The sequence below is a fragment of the Gopherus evgoodei genome, chromosome 15 (assembly GCF_007399415.2).
Source record: "Gopherus evgoodei ecotype Sinaloan lineage chromosome 15, rGopEvg1_v1.p, whole genome shotgun sequence".
NCBI classification, from domain to species: Eukaryota; Metazoa; Chordata; order Testudines; family Testudinidae; genus Gopherus; species Gopherus evgoodei.
Genome location: NC_044336.1, coordinates 7,142,271 through 7,159,068, shown reverse-complemented (window position 1 = coordinate 7,159,068; position 16,798 = coordinate 7,142,271). Strand labels below are relative to the sequence as shown.

Sequence of the window (16,798 nt, the reverse complement as noted above, 5' to 3'; positions counted from 1 at the left end):
GGGGCTACCTCCTGGGGTGCTGAGAGTCAGCTAGTGCTTGGGCAGTGCATATGCCCTGAGAGCCTGAGGTGTGAGGTAATGTAGGAGTGCAATGTTCTAGCTCCATACTCTAGGCACAGGAACAGCTACAGGGAGACGGGCCTTGTGCTCCTGGTTTGCTAGCTGAATTCCACCCCACCCAACATTAGAGGGCTGGGAGCTTCTGATGGATAGTGGGTGGCTCTGTGAAATGAGGCAAATGGGTCTCTCCACAATGCCTGTTGGACAGGTGTCCACATGACAAAATGCTCACCCCAAATGGCCCTAAGCATTCTCCTTACATGACAAGACGAGGCCAAACATTTAATAGGCTGAACTGCCATCACCTCTCCAGAGTTGATACCCATTATAAGGCAGCACAGGGAAGCCCTCGCTGCTACTGCTTACACTGTTAATGCCCTGGAGGGAAGGACAGGACCTTCAGGCTCCAGGCCTGCCAGCTCAGCAGTATATTCACTGGGTTTTGTTTCAATTTGCATTGCGGCAGCACACATGTTTAGATTCCTTCCTTTCCAGCTTTTGACATTCCAGAGGTTTGATCCTGTCCTACAAGACATGATGAACACTGCTGCACAGCTGGTAAAACCTGCTAGTGTGGCTATCGCTGCAGAACATCAAGCCTTGAGTCTGCAGAAATAGAAGAGGCAGAACTCAGCAGCTTAATCACATCCCACAAGATTCCAGCAAGAGCAGAGAAGACATTTAAGCAGGTGAGTTTCTGTACAAAAGGAGCCTGTGTTAGAGATTTAAAACCCCAGCATGTGCACGCACACCCACGCTGCCCAAAACCCCTCATCTAACAGTAGCACAAGTGACAACCATTCTAGAAGATATCTGAAAATCAGGGCCCTTTGAGATGTGTCAAGCTGGGCCCCCAAATAATAAGGCATTCCGAATCCTCATGCACCTTTGAAAATCTTGCTTTAAAATATTAACTCGAGGAGCTCTGTAAGTTACATTTCAGAGTTGAAGTGGAAAAGGCTATTTGCTTATTCAGAACCAGAGGAATTACAAATGAACACAGAAGAACGCATTTATAGGACAAGCGATTCATTGTGAAGGAGACAGACAGACGTAGAAAGGTATTTGGACAGAAGATAGCAACAGAACACAAGCACTAATAGAACTGCCTGGACCTGACTTTGCGCAGGAAGGAGTCCCCCAACTTTAGTGGAGTCAATGGGAGCTGCAAGTACTCAGCACCTGTGAAAGTCAGGCCCATCAGTCTTATTGGACACCAGAAAGGATCTCTGAAGGGCCTGGTTATTTCAGACTAGCTAATATGAAAATGATTCCTCTATTAGTAGGAATGTTTGCATCTTTTTAAGTGGTGTCAACTGTAAGATCAAAAGCTTTCAGAACTGGCATAGGCCTCACAGCTTCTGTGCCAGGTATCAGGAGGAGTGTGGGTATTTCCATCGCAGGATAGCACCATCCGCGCTCACGCTCACAATGTATTTGTTCCCAGGACAGATCCTGAGGCGGGTGATGCTGCCACTGTGACCCATGCCGACGTGAGTCACCTCACCCTCGTTATAGTCCCATACCTTCACCAGGTGATCATCACCGCCTGTGTGGGACACAAGGGAGGACAGATGGTTACACGGAGTCCCAGGGGCTTCTGAAAGAGCCACTCGCTTTTTGTTCATGGTGAAAAGGCAGAGGAATGTCCTGGCTTTGGGATGGGAAAAGGGTGCGATACAAGGTCCTGCGCATTGTGGTTGCAAAGGACTTTTTTCCCCACTAGAACCAGTGATTCAATGTGTCTGGGATCAGCACAGTGCTTGGCATGGGCTCCTCCACTGACTGAACCTGATAAGCTATATTCAGAGAGACAGCCACCCAGCAAAACTACAAATCTTTAGTGAGAATTTCCTCTCAATGCTGATTTAACAGGTTAACTTAAGGGAGCTGGTCCCAGTACATAAACTGCAGCTTTCACCGTATGCCTGTCCAATCACATGGCTCCCACATGCCACTCCAGTGTCAGGCCCAGAGGATGTGTGAGAATGGCTAGGGATGAATACACCAGTGCTTAATTCAGGCAGCTGTAGAACCAGCCTGGGTCACCCTCCACTTTTAACTCTCCAGAGGGACTCCCACATTACCAGAGAGATTTCCTGGATTCTGGAGAATGGATGCTCCCACAAGCCATGAAAGACCAAGGATCAAACTCATCCCTAGTGCAGCTCCACTGAATTCAATGGTGTTTCACCACGGCTGAAAATAACTCCATACTTTCTCCACGACATATTGGTTTTTAATGACCTGATCCTGGGAAGTGCTGAGCGCTCTCATCTCTTAATGATTTCAGTGGGAGCTGAAGTTGCTCAGCATGTTGCAGGATCAAGCCCATAGTATTTCCCTTCAGTGATTCCTTTTCTTTTCCTCTTGACATATTTGCAGGATCTCATTATGTTCTTTCTTGCCCACTTTCCTAACCCTCTGAGGTCCTTTGCATTATTTTTTTGCCTCTCCTGGTGCTGACTTTTCCTCTGCTTCCCTGAGGGTTCTTTTATATTGTTCTCCCCGCCTCCGATCCTACTTGCCTGTAACAAAGTAAGTCCCGTCTGATGTAATATCCATCCCATTGATGGAGCCAGTCAGGGAGCCTTCCAAATTTCTGATTGCAGAACCATCAAATACTTCCCAGTATCCAATCTAGAAACAAGATCAGAAATGAGAGATCACTTGTACAGCACTGGTGTGAAGATTTCCATTGCTTCTGGAGATAGCGTTAACCTGGACTGTGATGAACCTAAATCATAAATTACTGAAGTGCCCAATTCTCTCCCATATAACTATCGCCTTTCTATCATGGGAAAGCTGGGCTTGATAAGGGCCTGGCATGACTGGATTGGAAGCTGAAATCCCTGACAGTGACAAGACTTGCTGTCCTGCCCCTTGAGGTTCTGAGCTACTTCAAGCTGGCTTCCTGAAGTTGTGCTTACCTTTCTGTCTGTTCCACTGGTGATAATCTGGTACTCCTCTGGATGGTAACACACACACTGGAACAAGGTGTTGGCCAGGATCATCTGATTCCTCATAAAACGTCTGAAAAATACCCCCAAAGCAGTCTGAGTCAGAGTTTATCAAAACTCATCTCTCTCTTCCTAAGACAGCTTTACCTACTGCAGGTGTGAGGCATCTCTCCCAGGTAACACTCCATCACATACTGGTCTGCGGATAGGGTTTCATGAGGTACAGATAATGTGGAACTCATTTGATCAGGGGACACCCTCCCACAGGCTATCCATGCTGTATGTTCTCCCAAGCTGCGTCTCCTTGGCTGCCTCACAAAAGGCCTTATAAAACAGGGACTGGCATCATAGTAGCAAAATCTTTCATTTCTGGACACCATGCTCAGGGGAACCTTGGCTGCCCAGGGCATCCTGTGTGTGGGGTGGCTCTGCCAAGAGCTTTACAAGCACACCCCATGCCCCAAAACTGGCAAGGTCAGAGTCATGGCATAGCTGAAAAGCGCTGTATTGCCGAGGAGGAATGATCTCCTTACACAATATCCCAGATGATGCACGTTCCATCGATGCTGGCTGTGACACACTCCCGATTGTTCTTCTTAATCTTGATGCAAGACACAGCGGATATGTGCTCCTTCAGAACTTCCTCCAATTTGCGAGTGTTCTGACCAATTTCCCACACCCTCACCTGCAAACCAGCCACAAACACCTTTGTAATGCATGCTCCTTACTGAGCTAAAGTGGAACCAAAAGGGATTCCTGAGCTCAGGGTTTCTCCTGCAGCATTTAATGGCATCTCCAGAACATGTTGCTGAGTGAGATGCTGCATTTCTTACACTGCTTCCATTTCTCTGGGGATGAGTGAGGGTAGAAATACAGATCTCTGAATTAAGGACCAAATCCTGCTCCCATTGAGGTCTATGGCTAAACTCTGGTCTACTTCACTTTCACAAGGATTTGGCATTAATAGAATTAAAATGTAGATTTAAAGTCAAGTTCACCACTCATGGAGCCACAACAGAGATGAAAAATGTACAGATAAAAGGATGCAGGATCAGGTCCTGTCTTGAGTACAGATTTTCCTTCTAACACAGCTTTGGTCACTCTTGTTGCCAGCCTAGGTTGCAGAGCTAATAATAGATTATAATTATAACCTTGACTTCCGCTGCTTTCAGAACTCCAGGCAATATTCCTATTGTGAAAACATACCACTAGAAATAATCTCTTCTATTACAAGTCAGACTATACCTATTCTTTCGACTGCATTTCAATGGGAGAACCATTCTTCTACCACGAAACACAGCGACCTCACCTGTTTGACTCTGCAACTTAGACAGGCAGTAAGAATCCCAAGATACTACCTCCCCAACCTTGTCTCCCTAATATCCTGGGATCAACACGGCTACAAAAACAATGCATCCAATAAGAGTCCCAGGAATGTAGAATGTTACCTACAGCTTGAGGAGTCACATAAACGGGACTTTTTGCCCTGGGCTTTGGAGTTGGGAGAAAGAAAAGGAGGACGAAACCAACCTGCACTGCGCAGGTCAATCTGAACATGTTAAGCAGATGAGGACTGGGACAAGCAAAGCTGGGTTAGAAGGAAAATCTGTATTCAAGACAGGCTTGCAAACAATGACTGGTGCAGATGAACCAAATATAGGTGACAGACAGACTGACAAATGGGATGAAGAGGCATGTTCAGCATTGGAAGGATTTGCTACGGCTGGCATGCCAGGAGTAATCAGAGGGTACGGCTCCAGGTCACACTATGAGCAAGTGGGAAGTTTTATTTCCAGCAGACACTAATATTTTGGAACTGAGTTTTGTGCCTAAGTGAGCCAAGCAAAGATGATACTCAGGTTCAGCCTAGGTGGTTACAAGTTAGAATGGCAACAGCACAAGTCAGCCCTGAGAGATTTTAGGGCATATTACCTGCCCTTCACCTCCTCCACTGATGATCCTTTTACAATCACTTGTTGCAGCGATGGCTGTCACGCCCATGCTATGGGCATGGTCAATCACATACATGAGTCGGCCAGTCTCTGGTGTGAAGGCACGGATCTTCCCATCATTCCAAGCTGATGCAATATGGAAACAGATCACCCAGAAGGTCACTTCCTTTATATTATTATTCTCCTCCCTATGCCCCTCCCTGATCTCCCCTTTTTAAAAAAAAACAAAACAATAAAAGCTCCTTCACACTGATGTCCCTATTAGCTATCAGCATGTCTATGAGTCTATGCCGAGTCTATGAACACAGAGCCATAGTCCCAGCCAGCAGGGGAAGATTTCACTCACTTTAGGGAAGAATGTTTTGGTGATGATGGAGGTGAGCACGGGCACTCTCAACAGGGGGACTGCTGTAGCTCCACTGCTACCATGCAGCAGAAGGCAATGGCTAGGGGATATATGTAAAGATTCACCACACCCCTGCCCTACCTCAGCCCCAACCCATGACAAGGTGATGGGAACGTGAACCTGGACGCCATAATGTGCCAGGGTTTACACCCTCTATGTATGCCCCCCAAATCCTGCCCTCCTCACACACCATTTCCGTGGTGCCCGGGGACTGGCAACTGTGGAGCAGGGTTTACCGGGCTGACCATAAACAGAAACCTTTTGGTCACTGTAATTAGCTGAAACAATTCCAGGTTTTGCTCCTCCCCCATTCTTTTAGAGACTACTTCTTTAAAAGCGGGCAGCAATTTGAGGCTGAATCTAAACACAGAGCTTGCCAATCATTACCTGAAATAATACTCTTTCCGTCCCTCATGAAGTCTATAGCATGGCAGGTCATATTGGGGATTGTGATTCGTAAGAGCTCCTTGTTTTCTGGGGTGTGCCACACTCTGATGTCATTCTTGGAGCAGGTGGCAAACAAATCAGAGGTTCCCCTGGGGAAGGCAGAGAAGCAGGCTACTGAAGGCCAGTGTTGGGGAACAGTTTCCTCATTAAATCTCAACTCCCTCTCCATTGCTTCGCTATTTGACGTTACTAATGTTCAACCATAGCCTTCCCAGTAGGGGACACCATAGTTAAAGTGGAAGGACCATTTTCATTTTTTACTCTTAACTTTCTGACAATTTAACCTTTTGGGGTGAAACTTTCCAAGCCTGCTCTCACCTCAGAGATGATTTTATGGAAAATTTAAAGTAAGCCCCACAGTTGTATTTCAGGCTTTTTGCTTTAAAATAGAATGTAACTTTTTTTGGCCCCCATATACTAAAAAAAAGATGGATGAAACTTCAGATGTTGTGCATAGCCAGCCCTACAAATAGAAAAAACAGTGGAGTTTGCACTGGCATAGTTTTTTGTTAAGTATTCGTTGCACAATACAATCATGTAGTTTCATAGCTACGTATGTTGAGTATCTACAAAATGGTCGAATTTTAAACCCATAGCTTGCATAAAACACACTTTTACAGCTCTTAAATGCTGCAGCTGGAAGTTTTCCTTTTTCTCTCTCCCCAAAAACCTAAACAAACAAAGAGGAAATGGAAAATTAAATACATGGACCATTGGCAGATGTACATTGTCACTGAAGTCAATGAAGCTTTGACCAATAACACTAGCTGAAGATCTGCCTTGTATTACCACAACACAACTGTTAGATTGTGCATCTGAACACTAAATGTCTGGAAATGAAAAAGTTACATTTCTCTGTCAACAGCAACCTACATTTTGCATACTATACAGTTTCATTAGTTAGGGTGTTAAATGTATACCTCAATAGGCAGCATGCAGAGAATATTGATACAAGAACTGACAGGTTCATTTCCTGGGTTACGTGTCTGTAAATTTGAAACCTTAAGCTTTACAATAAGTTTGGCTACATAGATACTATAAGAAATGTTAGAATATGAGTGCTTCCAAATTAAGAGAGCTGGATAAAAGAAAGGTTTGTTGATTCCCCAGGACTAACATCAAGTGTCAGTGACAGGCTCTTTGTTGTCAGGATGCATTTCTTACCCCCCTTAATGGGCCAGGAACACTGCTGGGAGACTTAGACAAGGCTGCAAAAGTCTGCTGAAATGTATCTCACAATGAGGCATGAGCCTTCACATTTTTAGCTTCACAGAATACAACCTGCTCAATTTATCTGGAAAGTGAAAATAATGTATAAAGATTTTAGTTGTGTTTAAGAATTTACATATTTTCCCTTCTACCTGATGAGCAGTCAGAAGCCTCATTATATTCCAAAAGAGGGAGAAGTTATATTTGAGAGTCTGCTGGATCCTAATGTTTATAGATGCTGTTGGGGTGGGGAAGGGAACTGCTCTCCACCTCAGTGAGGGCAAGTCACAAGAGTTCTCAGGCCCGTGCTAGTGGCAGTCACCCTAGTTTGGCTAAAGAGGGATATCCAGATCATCAAAACCAAGGGGCACATTTCCTGGTGCACTACGCAGCTGTGTGCTGCTCCAGCCCCTGCTCCGCCTTTTCCCCATGGCCTCCGCCTCTTCCCATTCCTGCTCTGCCTCAGCCTCACCTCTTCCCGCTCCTGCTCCACCCCAGCCCTGCCCTTCCCCTGAGGATGGTAAGTGGAGTGACCTGGCCACAGCCCCACCCCACTCCCGAGGACTGCAGCAGGGGTAGTGCCTGCACTCACCAGCGGTGGTAAGAGTGACCCGGTCCCAGCTCGCTCTGCTCCCCAGCTCACAGCCACGCTGCTGGTGAGTGCTGTGGGGCGGTTCCCCATTGCCCCCCAAATCCCAAGGCTGGGAGCTAGGGGAGCAGAGTGGAGCGGCCAGAGCAGAGTGACTGCTCTTCCCGCCCCCCATGAACACGGGCTCGGGCCCGCCCTGCAATCACCGGGTGGCAGGAAGTGGAGCAACCCGGCCCCAACCCACTCTGCTGGTGAGTGCTGGGGGGCGGTTCCCCCCTGTCCCCCAAGCCTGCTCCTGCCCCTCCCCCTCCACAGAGGCCTGGGGCCAAGCCCACCCCCCCCACACACGGAGGCCTAGGGGGCTGCATAGGGCATCAAAATGGCTAGGGACGGCCCTGGATGTACAGGTCTGTACACTGGTGTAAAGTGAGGGGTTGGACGGCCTCTTGCATTTCTGTTTTATATGCTATACATTTTGCTGTAACTCAATAGGACTTGGCACTTCATGTCACAACAGTAGGATGCCAAAACTCAAAACCTCCCTCCGGATCAAATGCCACCCTCCATTTGCAGAGCAAGTGACTGAGCTATCACTTTTATGAAATGTCATGATTCTAATATTCACAGCAAAAAGAAATTTTCCTGTCTGTTCATGAGATGAATGTGAACAGAAGGCACATCTGTGAAGTTAGCACCATGCATCAGGAGTCCTGAATTTAATTTAACATGCCATATTGTTAAACACACAATTACAAGTGATGTTAATACACCCAAAGTCTGTTTTGACAGCAGTGCTAGTCAATATTAGATGACGTTCTAGGCATAAAGTGGGTTATAGCCCATGAAAGCTTATGCTCAAATAAATATGTTAGTCTCTAAGGACTCCTTGTTGTTTTTACTGATACAGACTAACATGGCTACCCCTCTGAAACCTGTTCTAGGCACTGGATCAGAGAGCAGGAATGCAGCCATATCTGCAAATATAGACCCTATTCAACTCAGTAAATGGAAAGAAACATTGAAAGGCACATGAAATTTCAAGTTTCACATTAGTCAGGATCTGAATGGCCCAGGGATTTCATAGCACTTTTCCCAAGAGTAGGAGTGTTAATACTAGTGTTACACAAATTCCAATTTGCATAATTATAGTCTGTCTAATTAAAATTCTCCATGTAGATTCAGTTGGAGAACTTATTTTTCACTTTCCCAAGCTGAACTGCTGCTGACTACCACACTAGATGGGGCTGCATTTCAGCGGTGGAGGAAGGGATTCTTATATGTAAATCAGCGTGACTTTGGAAACCTTCTGCATAGAAGGTGCTGTACAGATATCTTTGTCAAATCTACAGCTTGCGCCCCTACCCCATCTTTTTCAAGAATAAAAATGCTCCTGTCCAGTCATACTAACGATGGAAAAATGATGTCATGGATGGCTTCGTTATGACAGGTGGCAATGAGCTCCTCTTTAAAATCATTGTAGTTAAGGCGATAAATCTGGGACTCTTCTGTTCCTACAAAGAACTGGTGACCTTGACCTCTGAGGGTGAGGGAAGTGACGCCACCCTGGACTTGAATTTTCCTGTTAAGACAAAGCAGAAATTTGCACTGATGTGGACCTGGATTTTTCTTCCCTCTCTCTCCTCCCCACCCTTGTTTTTCGTTTGGCCTTTGCTGCTTTATCTTCCTCTTACCCGTGTGCCACATTAGGTCATGATATCAAGAAGCAGAAACATTGTCAGGTCTAACATGCCATGTTTGTTTGCACTTCATGCGATCCTTGGTGTCTTAGGGATTGTCTACATGGGGAAATAACTGTAATAGCTATGGCAGAATATTCTGCATTAGCTGTCTGTGTGGACCACCTTATTCTACACTTAACATACACTTTGGAAGTGGATTAAGCTAACGCACACAAAAGCACTCAGGGCAGAATAAGAGCATCCACATGGGGAGTTAGTGCAGAATACCTATGCCAGTTTACATTCACCTACTAGTTTATTTCACCATAGCTACTACACGTAGACAATCCCAAATCTGGCAGGGATTGAGAAAACGCATATACACACACACTCTGTTAGACAAGGGGTCATAGGTAAACACGCCTTTGTTTACTTTCTTATTAGAAGTGCACTTAATAAGCATAACTCCAAGAGTATTCCAGGCAATTTTGAATTCAATGTTTGGGGAATAGTTTAAATCACATATGACTATGTTATCAAAAGTGCACACCTAGATTGCTTGTGGAAAACTGCCCGTAGCTCTGTTTTCCATGCACACTGGAATGCTTTGCAAGTACTCAGGCATACAGTTTTGACACCCTTCTCTACATAGCTAGTATCCAATATCTGCTTACAACCACTTTTTTAAAGATTTCAAGGGTGCAGACCCCCAGGTGGTGAAATCGACTATAATTTGTTGATTTAATGCAGCTATGTCAATTTTGGATCAGTTTAGGATCTGACACCAAGCCTTTAGAACTAAATGTGGCCATTTAAAATTAACAACAATCATTGGCACAAACTTTTGTAAATGAATTGATAAAAACATGCACCATGTTTCAATCTGTCACTATTTCATTGTGCAAGATAAATGCTGTCCATTTTGACAGCGTCTACTTGTGTTTGGAAAACTGATATACTGAGATTTCTCTCTTATTCATTAACTAAAAAACCCATCAGCGCTGGAAGTTTGTGTGTGTCACTGAACACTACTGCCCTGGTTATGTTGCCACTCTGTGGAAACACCACTCACCCTCCTGCTGCTTTGATCTACAAACTCACTTGATTGGTTTGTAGTTTGATCCTTTACAGAGAGCTACAATCCCTCCTCCGGTGCTGACTACTAAATCTCCTGTCTTCAGCAAAAGCAATGCTGTGACCCCCTATGAGAAAACAGGATTAACACACTATTGTAGTGAAGCAGAGTCTCTTTACTGGTGCTGCCATGCAGAAGAGCTCAGACAGAGTCTTTGTCATGCTCCCTGTGGTGGTGACGTTGTTCACGCATTGCTTTATTAGTACTGCTCCGCTCCGCTGCTAAAAAGCTGCCCTTCCAAAATGAAAAGGGAGACAACGTTTATCAGCTACAGGTATATGAACAGCTAGCGTATAAACTTGAAAGAAGAGCAAGAAAGTAATGACAGCATTAAACCTATACAAAGGGACTAGGACTGAGCACGCACATCCATGGATAACCATTCTAGCACAGAATACATGCATCCTTCTATGGGTGACTCTTTTATTGGCTTGTCTACACCATGCAGCTTTTAGGAACAAGGCTGTGTCAACACAGCCTTGTCGCTAAAAGTCAGCATGTGTAAACACTCTTTGTCAGCACTTTTGCCAACAAAATACTTCCAGCCCCAAGAGCAGCATTAGCTTTGTCGGCTGACAAAGCTGCGTTCACACTGCCACTTGTGTTGGCAAAACTTTTGTCTTTCATGGAGGGCTTTTTTAAGCCCATGAAAGACGAAAGTTTTGTTGACAACTTTGCAGTGCAGACATACCCTCAGTGTAACTCAGCCTAAACTTCTCCCCCAAAGCTGTGCTTTGGGTTTTCTGCACCCCCTCTCTGTCCCATACCCTACTTCTCACTGCTCCAGAGAACCACTCCCATCTCCCTATATTGAGGGTGGGATTAACAAGCTCTTCCTATCACTGAGAGCCCTCTGGAAGCAGTCAGCATTTCAATAGATGGGTCCAACACCTGCTAACATGGGGTAGGACAACAGAAGAACCTACTGCTCTGTCAGAGAAAGGAAACATTGTCTGCTGGTAAAAGTACCAGACTGGGAGTCAAGAAATCAGTTCTGTAATCCAGCTCTGGCACAGATTTTCCTGTATGTCCATAGAGAAGGCAGACCGGCTCTCTATGCCTCAGTTTTCCTGCTTGTCAAATGCAAGTAACCTGGGCTATGATGCTGAGTTTATTAACGTCTAAAGATCTCCAAGATCCTCTGAAATAAGGTGCTGTAGAGAGGCAAAATACTAGTACTGGTCCAAATCCTGATGTCCATCCTCAGACAAATAAATCCCTCACCGACTTTAGTGAGAGTTTTCAGCTCACTAAAGAGGGAATAAAAAACTGAGTGAAGATGTCAGGATCTGGCTCATTATTAAATGAGGTCATTCTCTTGCTGTCAAAAATCTGGATTGTGAACTAAATTCTATTGCTAAGCAAATTGTGTCCTCCCAGCACATCAGCTCCAACAGGACAGTGCCCATACTACAGTATCTTCAGCTGTTACAATTCCTGGCATTCTCTCACTTATAGGATTCAGTTTAGTTCCCAGAGTCCTCTTTACCTCTCACTCGCTGCTTTTCCTTACACGTCTCCGACTGTTGCGTACAGGGATGTAGTGCATGTGTCAGTTAGGAGCACTTCAACTCAGAGCTCCTATAAGTGGTATTACTGTGGCCATGTTTTGTGCAACCATGTTTCTGGATGCCTACCACAGAAACCAGTTAAATGCCAATATCCTCCCTTCTCCCTCTGATTTCTCTGCAGAGTTTCACTGAATCACTTAGCACAGAGCATGTATCTGCCAGCCCCTCTGATAGTTACAATATTTGGTGTTTTTCCTCAAAGCCCCAGCTCCCAGAGTCATGGGATTATGTGAGACCCTCAACTTTCATTTTAAAAAATTGTACATTTCTAACATTCACAGTTGTGGAAAAAAGCATGAAAATGTGAACTCTCAAAGGTCAAAACCCAGAAGGCAAATAAAAAGAACTCAGTATATTTTGAAACTGTCTAATTTTTAAGTCAATTTCATGGTTTTTGAACACATGAGCTTGGCAATATTGTATAATGTATTGTGTCTGAGCCTACAATACTGGTATTCCCAAACCAGCTCCTCTATACATATTAATCAGGCCCAACCCCGGTCAGCTTCCAGGATCAGACACATTCAGGGCAGTATGGCCACAGACAGCAAGTTTACAGGTCCTTGGAGCTGAAACAATTAAGGTTCTATGAGTGGAGGCCAAGTCAGAGAGGAAAATAGAAAGGGTATTTGAACTGTTCAGGTCCAGGAGGCGATCTTTAAGAGCATCCAGTGAGTATAGACTGAATGATAGTAAAATTCATAGAGAAAGTAGGTTGAGTTTGGGAAGACTGCTTTGGTCCAGTTGTCCAACTGAGTGGAATCAACTGTATTAATTTTAAAGTCTTGCTTATGTTTCATGGAATATTTTTTAAAAATATTCTCTGTAGAGGTTACTGCATATGTCAGATTAGCTGTATTACTCATCCATTCAGAAAATAAACCTATCAAGCATATCTGCATGAAAAAGGGTCTTTGCTTCTATTTACATTTTTCAATTTTTATCCTCTTTGCATATTCTCTCTTTTTATTTCCATCTGCTCCACTAACTTATCCCTCTCTTGACATCATGATTCTCTGACATCATTAGTAATTGTGGGAAATTATGTCATACACAAAGGATGTTTTTACCATCAAGTACAGAAAAACAGTAGGAAGGAAGCCTGTTTTCATTTAACTAGCCTCAGGAAAATGATGAGAACAAAGAAAACAAACACAGAAAATATGATCTAGAAATAGAACTGTTCTAAACAGAATTTTTTTCTGGTTTTCTATGAGGTGTCAGCAGCTCTTTATGAGTCCTACTATCAGATACCCATCAACTTTGCTTTTGATCTATTACTTTGCAGTGTCTTTCTATAAAAGTCCTCCCATTTCAAACACCCAATGGGTTTAGGGTTATGGAAAGTGGTGGAATTACAAATCAAATAAACAATGATAGAATTTACATAATAACAGCTCTCAACTATCTGCTAATAAGTGTGTGTTTTTATGGCACTCCCAATACTGCTTTCATTTTTCTAGGTATCCTGTTTAATTTCCCTAATTTGGGATTGAAACCGGTATCACAAACTGTGAAAATCAAGGGCCTTCAACTGGTCAGAACACATATGGTTAGATGTGTCGTCATCAGTCTGATTTCAACACTGCTTTTGTAAATGGACTTCTTTTCTGCCAGGACCGTTCTTTGAACTGCCCCAAGTAAACCGACAGTTTTATAATTTACACTTGTAATTCACAACACCAAGCAATTCACATTAAATGAGGCAATTAATAATGTTTTATATCCTGCCTTTTGCAGATGAATCACTGTCTCCTAAGAAACCACTGTCTTGAAGTATAGTAATTACAGAGACAAATCTCAAACCAACTCAAGCATGCCTATTTCCCCATAAGGATACTTTCTCCCTTGTCCCATTCTCATCTCTTCCAGGCTTCTCTGCTGCACCGTGAACTCCTGCTCTTCACCTTCAAGTTGTTTAAAGATTTTTTACAATGTAAAGACTCCAGGAATTTCGAGAAAGGTATTTGGCAAGTCACCCATCCCACTTTACACCTGAGCAACCAGCTTGAAATTACTCAAGCAAATATGAATATTAATGTACTGTTTACAGGTCCAGTATTTACTGTCTTTACAGAAAACCCTTTTAAAAAAAAATGCCATAAGGAAAAGTTTAGTTTCAAAAACGAGTTGCCGAGTGGAAGCACTGCACTTTACTATCATGGCGTATAAAACCCAAGCACTTCAATACCAAGAGATGAACAATGAAGGACCTGATTATCCTTACACTGCCTACTTAATAAGCAGTGCAGTTGTAGTCGTGTTGGTCCCAAGATATGAGAGAGACAAGGTGAGTGAGGTAATATCTTTTATTGGACCACCTTCTGTTGGTTAGAGGTACAAGTTTTCCAGACACATAGAGCAATTCTTCAGGTCTGGGAAAGGTACTCCCAGTGTCACAGAAAAACGCCAGGGGGAACAGATTGTTTGGCATAAGTAGTTAGCACGCATTATAAGGGACCATTCAAGGTAGAGTAGCCCATTAATCGCCTTCACCAAACAAGGATACTCCACCAGAGAAGTAGATCACATCATGGAACGGGCCACTCAAATACCCCAAGAGAACCTGCTTCAGTACAGAAATAACACCCCCTGACTGCAAATACCTAATTGTCACCTATCACCCCACACTGGAACCCATATGGGGTATCATCAAATAACGACAACCTATGCTCAAGGACCCCACCCTGAAATCTTTCCTTAACCCTACTTCTGGCCTTCAAACAATCCCCCAGTCTCTCCACGCTCATCATCAGAAGCAAGCTCCCCAAAGACCAGAACACTGCAACTGAAATCAAAGCAGCACCAGACCCCGCCAGAACAACAAAAGCAAAATCTGCAAACATATCTTCACTGCTAGAATGACCAATACCCCCCTACAATACACTTTTCAAGATCCATGGATCCTACAAATGCCTATTACAACATATGGTGTACCTCACCCAGTGCACTAAATGCACCACCAACTACGTGGGTGAAACCAGACAATCACTATGCTCTTGAATGAACTCACGCAGGAAAATGATAAAAGAAAGACTATAGTTTATATTCTCTCTCCATTGGAGCTCTTTTCTCTGACAGTTTCAAAGCCAGAGAAGCAAGTCTAAAATTAAAATCATAATTTCTTAAACATTTTACTGTTCCTGACTTTGAAATTTTACATGAGCCAGTGTAAAATCTACCTATGGTCCATACTGGGCGGATAGAGGGATATAAAAATAGAGGGATAGAGGGGTATAAAGATAGATATAAAGATAGACGGATATAAAGCAATATTTGTAACTTAGCTCATATTTAGAAAAGAAGGATTTATGTATCATAATTGCAAAGAGTACTTAATTTATTCAAGAGAGAATCTAGCTGTCAGTGAGACTTAACCGTACAAAACCCAAAGCATGAGGACTTCTCTCACTTTATTTTTTGAGAGGGGGGCTGTTATAAGGTGGTGTCAAGATTAGCTTTACTGGGGAACTCTAACTGCAATCTTTACTATGGAGAAGCAGTTGCCTTTTCATAGCAGACCACATGCTTTTAGAGCCAGTCCCAGAACTCTGCCTCTGCAACTCCAAAAATACAGGCCATTGCTACTTGAACTAAATGGACTAAGTGTATTGTTCCAGAGAACTCAAGATCAGAACTTGAATCACCACAAGACAATGCCTTGCCTAGCCACCTGTCCATAATTACTTTTATCATCCTACTAGACAATACTAAACAACTTTGTCTTTCAGGTAACAAAACGGAGACCTAATAAACCTAAACTGCACATAAAGAATTCAACTGCTACCTCTTGGCACCCAAATTGCAGGCACAAAATATGCAGGTTCTGTGCATGGAACTTCCAATTCTGCACAAGCAAATGCAGAGTTTGTGAACATAGCAGCTGTACACATCTATTCTGCAGAAGCAGCTCAGGCAGAGTTTGGAAAAATTTCCCCTAATGGCTTCCTCTCCCAGTTTTGCTGTTGGATTTTTGTTACAGTCCTTGCTGCTCACTCATTTTCTCTCTAACCACAAGGTTTGCTTCCCTCAGGGACAGCACTGCCTCAGTACCAGAGCAGTAGCGCAGATAATACTTTCATCTGCATACCTTCTCTTGTGCTTGCTGACACAACAGAGAAATACATTCACACTTCTGCAAGAGAGATTTAAGGAAGAGCCTGAATTCCTTCGATGTTACACTCTCCATTGGGCATACGCTGAGAAGCAGTAAGAAGTCTTTTATAGATATGAATAACAAGAATCCAAGAACAACTGTACTAGCCAGAATGTTCATGTTTAGCATAAATCCCCATCCTGACTATTTTTTGCACAGGATTGACTTGTTCTGGGGATGAATCAGGGTGTGTAGTAAACCAGGCTGTTGTCTGAACAACCCCTGCCTCATTTGTTGCAGAACTTTTAAGTCATGTAATGAATGAGGTAGGAAGATAAAGAATGGTTTCATGTTTAAGGCATTTGAATGCTGCCCTGGGGAACTGAATTCTGTTCCTGCGTCTGCCATGGAGTCCCCATGTGATGCTGGGTAAGTCTTTGACTGTGTGTTCATCATTTTCTGAGTCCTGACTTGAAACCCTGGGGTCTGATTTGTAGAAGTGCTGAACACTTACAGCTGCAGTTGAAGGGAGTGATTGCTTTAGCAGTAACTGATAGCAGTAGTAGGTTCTCATCCTCTATATGGACCAGCTCTAGAGCAGGATGAGACATGCACTTTGCCAGGGGTTTCACAGATATTTGCTGACAGAAGAGGAGTAGTGAGACTCAGGAATCTTGGGTTCCATTCCAAGCTT

At 43.8% G+C, this 16,798-nt stretch overlaps 1 protein-coding gene across 1 annotated transcript in view; it reads right to left on the bottom strand.

Annotated features, from left to right (window-relative positions):
* Nucleotides 1-723: 723 nt before the first annotated feature.
* The window catches only part of CFAP52 (cilia and flagella associated protein 52), a 30,181-nt gene continuing 14,106 nt past the window's right edge, over nucleotides 724-16,798 (bottom strand). The window contains exons 7-14 of the mRNA XM_030534697.1: nucleotides 10,404-10,504; nucleotides 9,032-9,202; nucleotides 5,766-5,914; nucleotides 4,953-5,098; nucleotides 3,554-3,705; nucleotides 2,991-3,093; nucleotides 2,589-2,700; nucleotides 724-1,609 (exon numbers count right to left, since the gene is read on the bottom strand). Of these exons, the coding sequence (XP_030390557.1) occupies nucleotides 1,434-1,609; nucleotides 2,589-2,700; nucleotides 2,991-3,093; nucleotides 3,554-3,705; nucleotides 4,953-5,098; nucleotides 5,766-5,914; nucleotides 9,032-9,202; nucleotides 10,404-10,504 (1,110 nt within the window). The 3' untranslated portion in view covers nucleotides 724-1,433. The remainder of the gene's footprint in view (nucleotides 1,610-2,588; nucleotides 2,701-2,990; nucleotides 3,094-3,553; nucleotides 3,706-4,952; nucleotides 5,099-5,765; nucleotides 5,915-9,031; nucleotides 9,203-10,403; nucleotides 10,505-16,798) is intronic.